This window comes from Antechinus flavipes, chromosome 2 (genome assembly GCF_016432865.1).
Source record: "Antechinus flavipes isolate AdamAnt ecotype Samford, QLD, Australia chromosome 2, AdamAnt_v2, whole genome shotgun sequence".
NCBI lineage: Eukaryota > Metazoa > Chordata > Mammalia > Dasyuromorphia > Dasyuridae > Antechinus > Antechinus flavipes.
The window spans coordinates 582,540,419-582,557,492 of NC_067399.1; the positions used below are offsets into that span (position 1 = coordinate 582,540,419).

The 17,074-nt window shown below is 37.9% G+C and overlaps 1 protein-coding gene across 1 annotated transcript; it reads left to right on the plus strand.

Moving 5' to 3' along the window:
• Positions 1-286: 286 nt before the first annotated feature.
• On the plus strand, positions 287-16,797 carry SFR1 (SWI5 dependent homologous recombination repair protein 1). Its single transcript, XM_051981357.1, has 4 exons — positions 287-429; positions 798-914; positions 1,936-2,343; positions 16,048-16,797. Exons 2-4 carry the CDS (start codon positions 819-821, stop codon positions 16,237-16,239), a joined length of 696 nt encoding a protein of 231 aa, XP_051837317.1. The 5' UTR covers positions 287-429; positions 798-818; the 3' UTR covers positions 16,240-16,797.
• The last annotated feature ends 277 nt before the right edge of the window (positions 16,798-17,074 follow it).

Here is a 17,074-nt window from a genome sequence, read left to right on the forward strand (position 1 = left end):
GGCGGAAGCGGGACTTCAGGCAGAGGTCTTGACTTGACGTGACTTGGTTACGTGACGGCGCCAGAGGGGCTCTCGCTCGGAGAAGCAGCGCGCGGGGCTGCGGCGGAGTGGAGGAAACTACGTCCCCTTTTCTTCTAGGAAGGTCGGTGCCTTTTTTACTCTGCAGGAAGCAAACAAAAGGCACGCGTCCTTTTCCCCGCCCGACCTGTTCTGTCCAGTGGGCCAATGGTGGCTCCTTCCGAGTTTGCTTAGTGTTCCCGCCACGCCAGGAAGGGGCGGGGTGTGAATGCTGGTGAAGTGTAACCGCCGTCCCAGCGCGCGTGCGTACTACGAGCCTGTCTCCTCAGTGTAGAGTCGACGGAAGGAGGTGGTGGGCGGGGCAAGCCGCGTTCTCCTAGGGGTCCTCCGCCTCGCTTCGCGTCGCCTCAGGTGCGCTCCTTGTTCTCTGGAGCGTGAGTTTGCAGCCCGGCCCGGAAGCCGCCTTTCTCCGGGGCCGGGCTTTCCCTGGGGCTTCGGGACCTCGTCCAGGGAGCTGGGCTTTGGTTCTCTTTCGGGCTGGAGGCTGGATGGTCCGAATGTCTGAGGAGGAAGGTTTGGGAGGCGCGGCTTCTAAGCCTAGAGTTTACCGAAGTCTTGGGACGTCCTATGGCCCCGGTCCCCGGGGGGCGTCTCCAATACGAGCCCTGCTAATTAGTGCCAGACTTGGAAGGTTTTCGGGACCGAGGGGAGGGAGCATTTGTGGTCATTTTTAAACATACTTTGTTTTGACTTCAGTTTTATGCGTTTGTGTTTTCTAGAGCAAACGTTCCATTTTCGAGATGGAAATTCCATCCGATGGAGCTCCGCCCTTCCCTGTGCCTCCCCCGGCCCGGGAAGTGGTAACCGGTCCTCCGACTCAGAATTCTGGGAAACAGGTATGATTGGGTCCCCGTCCTCGGGAGCCCCTGGATTCCTCGTCACACAGCTATTAAGTATTAACAATTGTTTGAACTGGGCATTCTCATTATTGCATATTAAGCACTCTACTATATTAAAGCAGAATACATTTTTAATATTTGGTTGAAGGATCACCAGAAATTTCAGTCGAAGCATAATGTATAAAGTGGATAATAGGATTTTAAGGTACAAGAGATTTTAGAAATCATTTCTTATTTTGCAGGAGAAACTAAAGTTCACATGTTAAAAAGGATTTCTCCAAGGTCAATATTGCCCAGTGCAATATACATAATTCAAGCCGAAAGCTTTTTCTGTCATATCATATGATACTTTTTAAAAATAGTTTTTTTTTTACAAGATATATGCATGGGTAATTTTTCAGCATTGACAGTTGCAAGACCTTTTGTTCCAACTTTTCCCCTCCTTCCCCCCACCCATTCCCCCCACCCCTTCCCCCAGATGGCAGGTTGACCTGTACATGTTAAATATGTTAAAGTATAAGTTAAATACAATATATGATACTTTTCTTAAAAATACTCCTCACACTTAACTAAAAATTATCACTTCTAATTTTTTTTGGAAACTATATAATTACTTTTGGCAATATCACAGAGGTACTTCTGTATCAGATTATATAACTAAGTTATAAATTGAATTACTTGAGTAATTTCAACTTTTTTTTTTTTTTTTTGAATGAAAGAATTTGGCCTTTTTTGAGTGCTTTCTTGAATCATTTTGTGAATCTCCTAAAAGGAGTCCCCTACAATTTCACCTTTACATTTTACTCTGTACTCTTCTAATAGGAAACTGTGGCTCCCATTACGTAGCTACTAAAGTTTCCTTTTCTGTATTAATAGGGATAGCTGCAGATAATAGGGTGTAGAGACAGAATGCATCTGGCATCAAATGATGTTTGCTACACAAGTGGGATGTTGTTTGAGTGGTTGTTTTATTTATGTTTTTAAAAAATTTTAATATTAATTTTGGTTCCTTTTTTAGCCAATGAGTACAACACTGAGAGAACGGTTAAAGAAAACAAGAAGTTCATTTCATTCCTGTCATACTGTGGCAAAACGTCTTAAAGTAGGTACTGAAAATAACTCTGCTACTTTAAAGGAAGCAACATCTTCCAGTGGTGAAAACTGTTCTGGATCTCCAGAAAACTGTAAAAACATAGAAAAAGCAGCTGAAGAAAGTGTGTCTTTGAAAGACTGCTTAATGGATGTTGATATTTATAGAAACAAATCCCTTGTCATAAGTACTCTGCCAGATAATCTCTCCCAGGTAGTATCAGAAGGCTTTGGTAAGCAAGAATTGCTTGAAGAAAAGATGAAATTGTTGAAGCAAGTTCAAGAGAAGGAAGAGCTTCTTCGAAGGCTAAAATTGACCAAAATGTATAGATCAAAGGTAAGAACCTTAAGATTGGTTGCCCAAATATGTTTTATGACATAAATTACAGCAAACATACGTATCTAACATATAATATACTGTCCTACCAATTAAGAAATAAGGCTTTTGACGGGCTTCTTTAGGGTAGATAAACCACATCTCCTTTGATTTTAATGAATGAACCTTAAAAGTACAAGTTGATATTTATTCCTGTTCAAAGGTCATTTTATTAAATCTTTCCAAATGTTCTAATCAGTTAGAGCCTTATTGTCATGTAATGTTCTATCATTCCCAGCTTTGTGTCATCTGTAAATTTGATAAATATACTATGCCATCATTGAATCATTGAAAAAAGTGTTGCAACAGTACTGGTCAGAGGCTAAACTCACCTCTGGAAATTTTTGTCTAAGTTGACAACAAACCTAATTCATTATACCCTTGTCTTAGAGAAAGCCTTGAGAGCTATCACCCTCTTTTACTTCTGGTTCATTTTGAGGATGAAATGAGGCACTCATAAGTCATCTAGTAGTTTACAATAGGTTTATGGAACCCAAACCTATTAAGGGTATGCAGCAAGCACACTGTGGTACTTACCTTCTATAGACATCTTCCTTCATCTCAAACCTACCTTCATCATCAAGGAAAAATGTCTTGGGTCAGTCCAGTATGGTGTGATGACTTGCTCAGCTTTTTGATATTCATCTAGTCTGAAGGGCCCCAATTTCATTCTGCATAGGAATTTTTATGCCCTTAGGTGACCAGGAAGCCGTGTCAGGGGAGGCAGGTGTCAATCGGGTCTCAGAGATAACTTTGTTAACTTTTAGGAAAACTGCTTCCAGAGAATAAACCAAAGAACCCTGGTGCTGTCATATCATGATATAATCATTTAACCTATTGTGAATCCATCTATTTATCTAGACTACTTTGTTCATGGAGGACTTTCCAGATCTTTTTTTTTTCCCTGAGAGCATGCTGCTCATTTCCCAGAGAAGGATAATATTCGATCACAAAAACATACTACAGTTTATTGAGCTAATCCCTAATTGATGGGGCATCTTTTCAATTTCCCTTTTTTTTTTCCCCCTGAGGAGAGCAGCTATGAATTATTTTTTGTACATATGAGTAATTTTCTTTCTTTCTTTTTAAAAAAATTTTCTCCAAATCGCTTGATATTCATGTCTAACAGTGGTGGTATTAGGTCAAAGAATATGCATGAATTTTATAGCCCTTTGGGCACATCATATAATTTGATCATTTATCAGTTGGGGCAAGGCACTTATTTTTCATAAATTTGACTCAATTACCTCTATGTTTGAGAAATAAGGCTTTATCAGAGAAACTTCGAAAAATTTTAAATTATTATTGCTAATTGTATTTCCTCCCATTTATTCTTTCTCCTTTTACCCTGTCCTTTGTCAAAAGTGTTTTGCTAGTGACCACTCCCTCCTCCCAAATGCTCTCTCTTTTCCTTCCCATGTCCCATTCCCCTCCTATTTTCCTGCAGGGTAAGATAGTTTTCTATACTCCTCAGAATATGTATGTTATTTCCTATTTGAGCCTGATGAAAGTAAGGTTCATTCACTCACCCTCTTCTCCTCCTCTTCCCTTCTACTATAAAAGCTTTTTCTTGTCTCTTTTTTATGGCAGGTAATTTGCACCATTCCACTTCTCTTTTTCCCTTTCTCCCAATACATTCCTATCTCATCCCTTAATTTCATCATTTAAAAATTATGCTATTCTTCATATTCATTTCACACCTGTGTCTACCTTCAAACTGCTGTAACACTAAAAATATTCTGTCATCCTTCAATGTAGGAATGTAAACAGATAAACATTAAATCCCTTATGATAGCACTTTGCTGTTTACCTCCTTATGCTTCTCCTGCATCCTGTATTTGAAAATCAACTTTCCCTTCAGCTCTGGCCTTTTCATCATGAATGCTTGAAAATCCTGTTTTATAGAATATCCATCTTTTCCTCTGAAGGATTATACTCAGTTTTGCTGGGTAGGTGATCCTTGGTTGTAATCTTAGCTCCATTGCCCTCCAGAATATCATAGTCCAAACCCTCCGGTCCTTTAATGTAGAAACTGCTAAATCTTGTGTTATCCTGACTGTGGCTTCACTATACTTGGAATTGTTTCTTTCTGGAGGCTTGCAGTATTTTCTCCTTGATTTGAAATTTGGCTATGGGAGTTTTCTTTTTGGTATCTCTTTCAGGAGGTGATCAGTAGATTCGTTCAATTTCTATTGTACCCTCTGGTTCTAGAATATCAGGATAGTTTTCTTTGATAATTTATTGAGAGATGAGGTCCAGTCTCTTTATTTGATCATGATTTTCAGGTAGACCAATAATTTTTAAATTATCTCTCCTAGATCTGTTTTTCAGGTCAGTTTTTCCAATGAGATATTTTACATTTCTGTCTCCCCACCCCAATTTTTCATGTTTTTGGTTTTGCTTTATTGTGTCTTGATTTCTCATAAAGTTATTAGCTTCCTTTTGCTCAGTTGTATTTTTTTTCTTTCCTTAAAGCATTTTATTTTCAAAACATGTATGGATAATTTTTTAGCATGGACCCTTAAAGACCTTGTGTTCCATAAACTGGGAAAACATTTTTACAATCAAAGGTTCTGATAAAGGCCTCATTTCCAAAATATATAGAGAACTGACCCTAATCTATAAGAAATCAAACCATTCTCCAATTGATAAATGGTCAAAGGATATGAACAGACAATTCTCAGACGAAGAAATTGAAACTATTTATAGACATATGAAAATATGCTCCAAATCATTATTAATCAGAGAAATGCAAATTAAACAACTCTGAGATACCACTACACACCTGTCAGATTGGCTAGAATGACAGGGAAAGATAATGGGGAATGTTGGAGGGGATGTGGGAAAACAGGGACACTGATACATTGTTGGTGGAATTATGAACACATCCAGCCATTCTGGAGAGCAGTTTGGAACTATGCTCAAAAAGTTATCAAGCTGTGCATACCCTTTGATCCAGCAGTGTTTCTACTGGGCTTATACCCCAAAGAGATACTAAAGAAAGGAAAGGGACCTGTATGTGCCAAAATGTTTGTGGCAGCCCTGTTTGTAGTGGCTAGAAGCTGGAAAATGAAAGGATGTCCATCAATTGGAGAATGGTTGAGTAAAAAAAAATTGTGTTATATGAACGTTATGGAATATTATTGTTCTGTAAGGAATGACCAGCAGGATGATTACAGAGAGGCTTGGAGAGACTTACATGAACTGATGCTGAGTGAAATGAGCAGAACCAGGAGATCATTATATACCTCAACAACGATACTGTTTGAGGATGTATTCTAATGGAAGTGGACCTCTTTGATAAAGAGAGCCTTAATTGATCAAAGATGGACAGAAGCAGCTACACCCAGAGAAAGAACACTGGAAATGAATATAAACTGCTTGCATTTATGTTTTTCCTCCCGGGTTATTTATACCTTCTGAATTCAATTCTCCCTGTGCAACAAGAAAACTGTTTGGTTCTGCACACATATATTGTATCTAGGATATACTGCAACCCATTCAACATGTAAAGAACTCTTGCCATTTGGGGGAAGGGGTGGAGGGAGGGAGGGGAAAAATTGGAACAGAAATGAATGCAAGGGATAATGCTGTAAAAAATTACCCTGCCATGCATTCTATCAATAAAAAATTATTAAAATAAAAAAAAAATTAAAAAAAAAAAACAAAAAAAAAACCTTGTGTTCCAAATTTTCCCTCCTTCTTCCCTCTCCCTCCCCTAGATGGCAAGTAATCTATGTTAAACATGTTAAAATATGTGTTAAATTCAATATATGCATGCATATTTATATAGTAATCTTGCTGCATAAGAAAAATCAGATCAAAAAGGAAAAAAGAGAAAGAAAACATAATGCAAGCAAACAACAAAAAAGTGAAAATACAGTGTTGTGATCCACAGTCAGTTCCCACAGTCCTCTCTCTGGGTTTAGGTAGCTGTCTTCATCATAAAATCATTGGAATTGGTCTCAGTCATCTTATTGTTGTAAAGAGCTACGTCCATCAAAATTGATCATTGTGTATTCTTGTTTTTGTCGTGTATAATGAACCTCCAAGTTCTGCTCATTTTACTTAGCATCATTTCATGTAAGTTTCTCCAAGCCTCTCTAACATCATCCTGCTGATAGTTTCTTATAGAACAATAATATTCCATAACATTTATATATACCATAAGTTATTCAGCCATTCTCCAGCTGATGGGGATACACTCAGTTTCCAGTTTCTTGCCACTATAAAAAGGGCTGCTACAAACATTTTTGCACATGTGGTTCCTTTCCTTCCTTTAAAGATCTCTTTGGGATATAAACCTAGTAGAAAAAATGCTGGATCAAAGGGTATAGACAGTTTGATAACTTTCTAAACATAATTCTCATCAATTCTATTTTTTAAAAGAATTATTTTCCTCAGTATTTTTTATACCTCCTTTTTCAATTGGCCAGTTTTGCTTTCTATGGCATTCTGCACCTCATTAGCTTTTGGACCTCTCTCAATTGTTTCCTTAATTTTTCCTCTATTTCTCTTACTTGATTTTCAAAGTGCCTTTTGAGCTCTTCCATGACCTGAGCCAAATTCTTATTTTCCTTGGAGGCTTTGGATGTAGGAGATTGGATTTTATCATCTTCTTCTCAGAGTGTGTTTTGATTTTCTTTGTCACCATAACTTTCAATGGTCAGGAAACTTTTTGTTTTCTGCTCATTTCCCTACCTATTCCTCTGCCTTTAACTCTCTGTTAAAGCAGGGCTGTTTCCAGGGGGGAGGATTCATTGTCCCAAGCTGTTATGAGTTCAAATGTTGGAGTTCTTGTTCTTCTCAAAACACAGGGCTTAGAGGCTTAGAGCCCTCCGAATATCTCCAAATCCAAAGGTTCTGTCCTTCAGCCTCTGCCTCTGCTTTCTTCAGCCTCCAACCAACACAGAGATGGAATGTCTCTCTTGTCTCCTTCTGGGGAGCCCAGCCACCAACTTGCCGCGGAGAGAGGGCTTCTGGCGTAGCTCCACTGAAATCCGTCAAAGTGTTCTCTGCACCAGAGTCGCTCCTCTTGAGTCCAGCTGAACTCTCTTCTGCGACCAGCCAGCCAAGAGGAAAAAATATATTCTGGAATGGCTGTCTCGCCTTATATGTGAATCTTCTGAGAGAATGGGATTATGGGTTTTCTCCCATAGTGCTCTGGCCCAAAGAGCTTTAAGGGAGGTGTGGACTCCTTTGAAGTTAGAAAGTGTACTTTGTGAAGCTAGCATACTTGTGGACTCCAATGAGTAAAGGTGTGAACACAAGCCTTGTATTAATTAGTTCTACTTAGTACCTTGTTTCAGGTTCTGGCCAAAATCTTCTTGTAAGATTAGATCAACTCTAATTAGTTAGCAGTTAGTAAGGATTCCAACACCAAGCTTCAGGGGTTTTGTGCCACTGTTTCCAGAAATCCTTCTAGGAGTCTGACCACAATTTCTCTTTTCTGCTCTGGAGCTATTAGGTGTGTCCCATCCCCACTGTGACTGTAAGGCCTATTGTGCTGGTTGGCTGACCTGGGGCTTAGATGACCTGGCTGCACTAGGTCTGTACACCAGACTCTCACCTTGTTGCCGCAGAGTCTCCACTCACCTTCGGAGTCCTCCCTAATGTCCCGGCACTTGGGACTCAGAGGTCCAGGAGCCTCCAGCATTGCTACTGCTTTCAGAGGTCCCGCTTCTGATATTGGGATCTGGGCCAGAGCTGGATCTGGGGCCGCTGAGACTCCATGCTGGGCTCCCACCCCAGTGTCACAGACCTAATTTGCCTTTAGCTGGAAAATGTTTTACTCCATCTTTTTGGGTGTTGTGATGCTCTAAAATTTATTTAGAGCCATTATTTAAGAGAGTTTGGAGCAATTTAGGGGAGAGGTTGGGCAAGTTTTCCTGCCTTTACTCTGCCATCTTGGCTCTACCCCGCTCTTTCTCTATAGAATTTTAATCCATGGGATAGATCTATCCATTTGTTCTCTGCTGAAAGTCATTTTCTACATACAAATCATTGTAAGATTATTCTTGTCTCCTGTGTTTGCTGAACTCTAGTGTATTGGTCTTACTATTAACTGGCTTTCTTCTAAGATTGGCTTTATCCAAAGATTGAGTGGTGACTTTCCTCCAAAGTTGCCATTATACAGTTCATCCTAGTGATCTGGATCAGATCCAGAATGACAATTTCTTTGATCCTTTTCCCAATTTTTGTTAATTAATGTTGTTAATATTAAAATAAAGTAAGAATGTATTCGCTGCTCAGCTTTCAGAAAAAAAAAAAATTCCAGCATATCCTATCTAGCTATCCACCAAAACATCTTGCTGCTATTACCAATAGTCTGCTTTCCTCAATTTGGAACAGCATTTTCTTGACTGAACTTCCAGAAACCATATTCCCAGTTCTTGGAAGAGTTAATCTCAGTTCTGGAACTCTCTCATCTTGGGCCTGAGCTGTCTTGATTGGCAAATAAATGCAGACTCACTTATCCTACTATATTTAGTTCACTTTTGGTCTGACCATGTTTCATGTGCCATCCAGCTCTTTACCTGGGCTATTTTTCCATCTGTCTTGTAGAGTCCTTCCCCTGCTTTTCCCTTTTTTGAGATCAAGTGTAATATTCTCTAAAATATAATGTTCTCTGGGGTAGGTTTCTTGGAGGGCTTCTGGGGGCAGCCTTCATTTCAGTTCATATAATCACCCCAAATGCAGCCAGGAGTTAAAATCCAAATCCTTTATTTTCTCCTTCAAAGTGTTGTCTCTTTTCCTGGGGCCTGGTTAGCTTTAATAGAGGCCTATCTCTTTCCTTGGTTTCGAGAGCTTAAGCTGCGTTCTCTGGCTTATGAATCTCCTCGACTGAATCCTGGCTGAGGCTCAGAGCTTCTAGTGGGCTTCTGTGTCTAGCCCTGAGAGCTTCTTGTTTATATGCTATATACTGAGTATACCTCAATCATTATATCACTAGGAAACCATTATTTGTTGTAGGATTAAATCAATGCTAAACTAGATTTAATTACTGTCTCCTCACTCCACTTACTTATTAGCACCTTGTAAAAATCCTAACAATCAAGGACTGTTTCTGATTTGTATATTCTTTGGGAAATAAAAATAGTAAATAAGTCAGTGCATAAGCATTGCTAGAGTGCCCTACCTTGTATCAGATACTGTTAAGTGCTGGCTATACAGAGAAATACAAAAGATAATCTGTGCTCAAGGAGCTCACAATCTAATGCAAACAACTATATATAAACAAGCTATACAGAATAAATTGGAAATAATCAACAGAGACAATGAGGAGGAAGTAGGGTATTCTAGGCATGGGGAGTATTAGCCATTAAAAATGCCCAGAGCTGAAAATGGAGTTTCTTATTCAAGGAGCAGCAAAGAAGTTAACTTCATTGGATCAAAAAAAAAAAAAAATGTGCTAGGTATAAGAAGACTGGAAAGGTAAGAGGAGGGGTAGGCTATAAAAGTCTTTGCATTTAATCCTAGAATTGACAGGAAGCCACTGGAGTTTATGGCAGACAGACTTAACCAAAAACTATTGCAAAATTGTTCATTTTATCTCCTGAAAAATACTCTATGACGTCCTTTGGTCATGAACTCTTTCCTTGGCGAAAGATGGAAAAAATTTCTTAAGTTGTCATATACCCATTTGGAACTTATCTTGGTATATAGTATAAGATACTGGTCTATACCTAATTTTTTAAAAAAATAATTTTTTTCTGGTTATACATGTATATTAACCTTTTTAAACACATTTTTTATAATAGCTTTTTATTTTTAAAATGCAAGCAAAGATAGTTTTCAACCTTCACTCTTGTAAAATCTTGTGTTCCAAATTTTTCTCCCACTCCTTCCCATAGACAACAGGCAATCCAATATAGCTTAAATATAGCTAAACATATTTCCACATTTATCAGGCTGCACAAGAAAAATCAGGTCAAAATGGGAAAAAGGGAAAAAAAACAACAAAAAAAAGTGAAAATACTATGTTGTAATCTATACTCAGTCCCCACAGTTCTTTCTCTGGGTGCAGATGGCTCTCTTCATCACAAATCTATTGGAACTGGCCTGAATTACCTGATTGGTTTTTTAAAAAATATATATTTTATTTTATAATAACTTTATATTGACAGAATCCATGCCAGGGTAATTTTTTTTTACAACATTATCCCTTGCACTCGCTTCTGTTCCGATTTTCCCCCTCCCTCTCTCCACTCCCTCCTCTAGATGGCAAGCAGTCCAATATATGTTGGATATGTTGCAGTATATCCTAAATACAATATATGTTTGCAGAACCGAACAATTCTCTTGTTGCACAGGGAAAATTGGATTCAGAAGGTAAAAATAATCCGGGAAGAAAAACAAAAATGCAAATAGATCACATTGATTTCCCAGTGTTCTTTCTTTGGATGTAGCTGCTTCTGTCCATCATTTATCAGTTGAAACTGAGTTAGGTCTCTTTGTCAAAGAAATCCACTTCCATCAGAATACATCCTCATACAATATCGTTGTCAAAGTGTATAATGATCTCCTGGTTCTGCTCATTTCACTCAGCATCAGTTCATGTAAGTCTCGCCAGTCCTCTCTGTATTCATCTAGTTGGTCATTTCTTACAGAACAATAATATTCCATAACGTTCATATACCACAATTTACCCAGCCATTCTCCAATTGATGGGCATCCATTCATTTTCTAGTTTCTAGCCACTACAAAGAGGGCTGCCACAAACATTTTGGCACATACAGGTCCCTTTCCCTTTAGTATCTCTTTGGGATATAAGCCCAATAGAAACACTGCTGGATTAAAGGGTATGCAGAGTTTGATAACTTTTTGGGCATAATTCCAGATTGTTCTCCAGAATGGTTGGATTCGTTCACAGCTCCACCAACAATGCATTAGTGTCCCAGTTTTCCCGCATCCCCTCCAACATTCATCATTATTTTTTCCTGTCATCTTAGCCAATCTGACAGGTGTGTAGTGGTATCTCAGAGCTGTCTTAATTTGCATTTCTCTGATCAATAAGGATTTGGAACACTCTTTCATATGAGTGGTAATAGTTTCAATTTCATCCTCTGAAAATTGTCTGTTCATATCTTTTGACCATTTATCATTTGGAGAATGGCTTGGTTTCTTATAAATTAGGGTCAGTTCTCTATATATTTTGGAAATGAGGCCTTTATCAGAACCTTTAACTGTGAAGATGTTTTCCCAGTTTGTTGCTTCCCTTCTAATCTTGTTTGCATTCGTTCTGTTTGTACAAAGGCTTTTTAATTTGATATAATCAAAATTTTCTATTTTGTGATCAGTAATGGTCTCTAGTTCATCTTTGGTCACAAATGTCTTCCTCCTCCATAAGTCTGAGAGATAAACTATCCTGTGTTCCTCCAATTTATTTATAATCTCGTTCTTTATGCCTAGATCATGGACCCATTTTGATCTTATCTTGGTATATGGTGTTAAGTGTGGGTCCTTGCCTGAATTACCTTATTGTTGAAAAGAGTCCATCACAGTTGATCATGATATAATGTTGCTGCTGTGTACTACGTCTCTTGATTCTACTCACTTCACTCACATGAGTTTATGTAAGTTTCTCCAGGCCTTTCTGAATCATCCTCTTGATCATTTTTTGCCCAGTGACTTGCCCCGGGTCACACATCTAGGAGGTGTTAAGTGTCTGAGGGCAGATTTGAACTCAGGTCCTCCTGACTTCAGTGCTGGTGCACTATCCACTGTGCCACCTAGCTGTCCCGTGATTGTTTCTTATAGAACAATAATATTACGTAACATTCATATACATAACTTATTCAGCCATTCTTCAACTGATGGACATTCACTTGGTTTCCAGTTTCTAGCCACTACAAAAAGGTTTTTTTTTTTTTTTTTTTTTTTTTTGTGTGTGTATGTGTGTATACATGTGTACGTTTGTATAAGCACCTAGCTTATTCTGTACTCTTTGAGTCCCATCACCTCTCAACCTGGAAGTAATATGTTTCATCATGAGTCTCTGGACAAAGTTAGTCATTATGTTGATTAGAGTTTTTAAGTCCTTCAGATTTAGTTGTCCTTAAAATATAGTTATTTTATAAATTGAGAAAGACTATTCATGATTTTGTTAAAAAAATTTTTTATCCTACATGGTACAGGGAAAAATTCTTTAAAATTATTTAGAACATTTCCACTTGCCACAAGTATAACCTTCCTTGCCTCTGCTTTTGTTAGACCTTCTCACCATTAGGTAGGACTTCCTAAGCTGAGCAGCAGAGTGGACAGTTGTGGCTATATAATTCTCACTCATGAAGTGGCCAGAAATAGCAGTTTTGTAGAATATGAGCTCGGTTACCAGGGATATTAGTTTCTGAGCCAGTGGTACAGGAACAGAAGAGGGCATTCAGATCAGAATTAGAAGTTAGCACCAAAGTCCAGTGTGTAGTGTAATAGCTAAGGCCTTGAACAGTCAAGATTAGCTCCTGGACTCTGCCCATTCAGTATTTGTCCTCCCCCAAACAAGTAAGCTGATTGCACACTCAGTACCAGGCTTGTTTCTAGGAACTAAAAGCCTCCTGGGTTTTGAAGTTTCTTAGATCTGTCAGAAAATTCTCTCTCTTTTTTAAAGCTCCTGTAGTCATTTGAAGAGATTCTCCATCATACACTGATACATGTAGTCCGTCCAGTGCTTACCTTATTTTTTCTTTGGGATTTATCCTAATTTCATTTTCTAAAGATTTTGATATGCAATTCTGGAGTTTCTTGCTAATTTGATTATCTTTGGAGGGATATTCAGAATCTGTTTTTTTCCCCCCAATTATTTTTATTTATTTATTTTTTTAGCACATACTTATATTCATTATATTATGGCCTTTTCTGGAATGTTTATTTCGTTTTCCTCGTTTCATAGAATTAGAGCTTTTAAGTGAGAAGGGGCCAAAGGCCATGAATTCTACCCCTTTCTGTTTACAGATAAGAAATCCAAACCCCAGAGAGGGGGAGTAACCCAGGGTCCTTCAGCTATGAGGTGCTGCAGATGACAGAAGGACTGCAAGCTCAGGTCTCCTAGACTCCCAAGTTTAGGGCTTTTTTCTTTCTAATTTACCACTTTATTGTCACTTAATAGGATTCACTATTGGTTATCTGCTTGGAAATGAGCTCATACCAGACATTTTATTTTGATCATCATCTTTTTCTGTTATTCTCAGAACTGGAATCAGGCTTCCTTTTTTGTTTTTCCTGTTTATACTTTCAGTATTGCTCTCTGCTGGCTAGGCATTCTCAGCCTCTGTGAATTAGAGTTATGTTGCATTGTGTATACAAGTATAAATATCCCTAGGACACAGTAATGGCAGAATTTATAAACCCTTTTTCCCCATAGACATAGAATATTCTTAATTATTGGGCTTTTCTTCATGGTTCCTCCAATCATGAATTACATTTCCTTTGCATAGCAGGGCAAAACCAGTTTTTTCCATCTGTTATATAGTGTGTGGGGAACGGGCTTTACCTACTGTAGGAGGCCTTTGAAATGTATTTGTCATTTAACTTTCAGTGTATTCTAGCAAACATGAAGTGGTTTAATGTGAGTGGGAATTTTTAGATAAGTTCTTTGTAGTTATTTCAGAAGGCTTTAACTTATATGGAGGTTTTCATATATTTTCTTATACTTTTATTATAGATTTATTTCTTGCTATTTTGAGATGATATGAAGGCATATTGCTAAGAGTACTTATGTTGTCCATCCTTTCCTGTTCACTTTTTCTTGCATACTTTTTTTTCATTTCTCAATTTTTCTTCTCTCCTTGATTTGACTTTTATGAGCTCTCCCAAGAAGACTCTTAGGGTTTGAGACCAGCTCGTATCCCTTTGAGGTTTTACACATGGTTCTCTAACAAGTTGATATTTGGATCTTCCCTGTCATCATTGTTGCTTTCTATAGTCAAAGTCCTTTTAAGTTTCTTTGCTCATTTTCCCTCACTGCCTTCTTTCTTCCTTCTTCCTCTTTTCTTTCTTCTTTCCTTCTGCCCTCCCTTCCAGTTTCTTGGGCAGCTTTGGGCTTTGGCCATGGGGCTCTTTTGTGCTTGGTGACTTGCTCACAGCAGCGGGTAGCTCGACTTAGTGTCCTGCCTGCTGGGGCCTTGTTTTCTAGGCTGGCCATTTGCCTTCTGCCACTGGGACTGAGGCTGCCCTGCTGTTCTGCTGGGCTGTGGTTCTATTGAGCCAGGACCAAGGGGTCTTTAAGACCTTCCTGCTGGTTTGCTGGGACACCATCTGAGCTGGGCCACATTCCCCTTTCTTTGCAGAAGTCCTTCCAGGGTATGTTGAGTTGGAAAATTGTTTCATTCCATCTTTTTGTAGTTTCTGTTGCTTGTTTTCATGTTGTTTCCAAGGAAAACTGGGAGAGCTCCAGCAGCTTCCTGGCTTCTCTCTGCCATCTTGACTTTGCATGCAAGCCTCCCCTTCCCCTCCTCGCCCCCCCAAATATCTTGTGTTCTTTTTAAGCAACCTTATTCTTTCAGTCATTCAGCTTACAACCTCAGACTCATTATTGTCCTTTATCTTCCTTACCCTTGTATCTAGTTTAGTTGTTAAGACTCACGTTCACAGCAACTCATGCCATCCTCCTCATATCTCCTCATATGATTATCATTCTATTTCATGATTTTCTATAGACTCCCAATTTTAGTCTTGTGCTTTTCCAGTCCCAGTCAATTGACTCAGCGACCAAAATAACTTTCATGAAGCATAGGTCTGACTGTGACTTTTCCCTGTTCAAGTCCTTTTGGAGACTTCTGCCTCTAGGAAAGCGCCCCATTTGTTCCCTGAATGCATCATATTTTCTGGTTCTTATACTTATCACATGTATGCTTCCTCACTCCCCTCAAGAGGATTACCCCTAAATTGCCCCATATTACAAATAGTATTTTTGAGGAAGAAAAACGTCAATACTGATACATTGAAAAAGTCCCAGAATATGTGTACCATGTAACTTTTGGATCTCACTTTCATGAAAGTGTAGATTAGAAGTGTGTCTTCTCTTTGTTCAAGTTCTACTCTGTGCTTTTTGCCTTCTCTTCTCATTTTCATGTTTTAGATCCCTCTTCCAAGGCTAGATTTATTTGTCTCGTACTAAAGGGAAGTTTGGAGTTTTTCAGATCAGCATCTGTCTGCTTCAACTAGAAGGCTGAATGATATAAACAGGCATGGGGCCTGAGGATAATTGGCAGATTTTTCATTTTGCCTTTGTGACACAAAATGTTTAATCTAAAGGTTTGTTGGATTGGATGGTTTGGATTTTTTTTTTTTTTTTTGGAAACTTTCAGAATTAACTGTTCCTTGAAAATAGGGAAAAAAGGAGTAGGAGAGTCTTCTCTCCCAAACTACCTTGTATTTATTTAACCACTTTGTATGTGTTTGTACTTATTAACTTTATATTTATGATTATATAAATTTATTTAATTATATATATTATATAATAGGTTTTTTTTTTATATCTTTTATGTATATGTAAGCTGCTTTTGAATGGGGACTGTTTTATACTTGTATTCCTAGCACTTAAGTTCTCCTTAAATATTTATTGATTGAATAACTTCTGACTTTTAAAGTAGGCCCAAGATAGTTTTTACATTTAAAACATTAATGTAATTAGAGATAACATACTCATAATTCTGTTTTCTATTTCAGAATAATCTTTCACAGTTACAATCATTGATAAAAAAGTGGAGAAGTAGTAGCCAGCTATTACTTTTTGAGCTGCAATCAACATTGTCTATGGAGAACAAGAAACTAAGCCTTACTCAGTTGATAGACAGTTATGGATTAGAAGACCAGTTACTACATTACAACAGAATCGAAGAAGAATTTACAGATTTTTAATTATTAAAATATTTTCAGAAATCTGCCTTTATTCTTAATCAACTCAAAGATATTTCTGAATGTTAACAAAGACATACTCTAAAGAAAGCATAAAAATTATGGTTTATATGATTTGACAAGACTACTGTTGATAAATTTTATATCATTAAGTTCTGTGAAAAGAATTTGAGTTAAAAAAATGAAAATGAATGTATACTTCTAAAACAATTTGCCTTATTTTTGTCAATTGATATTTAACAAGTTTAAAAATTATTTTGATATTACAAAAATGTCTAAAGCCCAACTTAACCTCCAAATCCCTGTTTCTGTTCCATTTTATTCATTAAACATTTTTGGACTTTCATTTTGAGTAATATTTTTATATGTAGTGTGTTCCCAGAGTTTGTCTTTTAAAGCCAGTTTCTCTTTTACACGTGCTCACTGTCACTATTCTAACTTTAAGCTTTCATTTCTAAGTTGGACTACATAAGTAAAAGCAAGCTAAGTATATGTCATTCTCCTCTGAAACTAACTGGTTTTTCAATACCTGCTGAATAAAGTCTTAAATTTGGCATTCTAGGTTTCCAAATTTTTATCTTGTCATTCCATTGAATGTGACCTGCATTTGTGTTTGGTGTTTATTTGTTTTGGGGGGAGGTGATACTCAAATTTTTCTTATTCCAGTATTATAAATTACATTAAGACTTCCTTGAACCCACAAGCCAGAAGTCATTTTTTCCTCTTCTCCTAACTCCCAAGTATTTAGCATGTTGAATGAAATATATCCGTGATTCTCTAGAAAGTCAGAATCATGATCCCCTCTCTCTCAAGAAGGTATGGTATAGCCAGTTTTGGA

Excerpts from the sequence above, each read along its gene's own strand:
- SFR1 (XM_051981357.1), top strand. The coding sequence starts at position 819 with ATGGAAATTCCATCCGATGGAGCTCCGCCCTTCCCTGTGCCTCCCCCG. Across the intron at positions 915-1,935 it reads CTCAGAATTCTGGGAAACAG|CCAATGAGTACAACACTGAG; the intron begins GTATGATTGGGT and ends TTCCTTTTTTAG. Across the intron at positions 2,344-16,047 it reads CCAAAATGTATAGATCAAAG|AATAATCTTTCACAGTTACA; the intron begins GTAAGAACCTTA and ends TTTCTATTTCAG.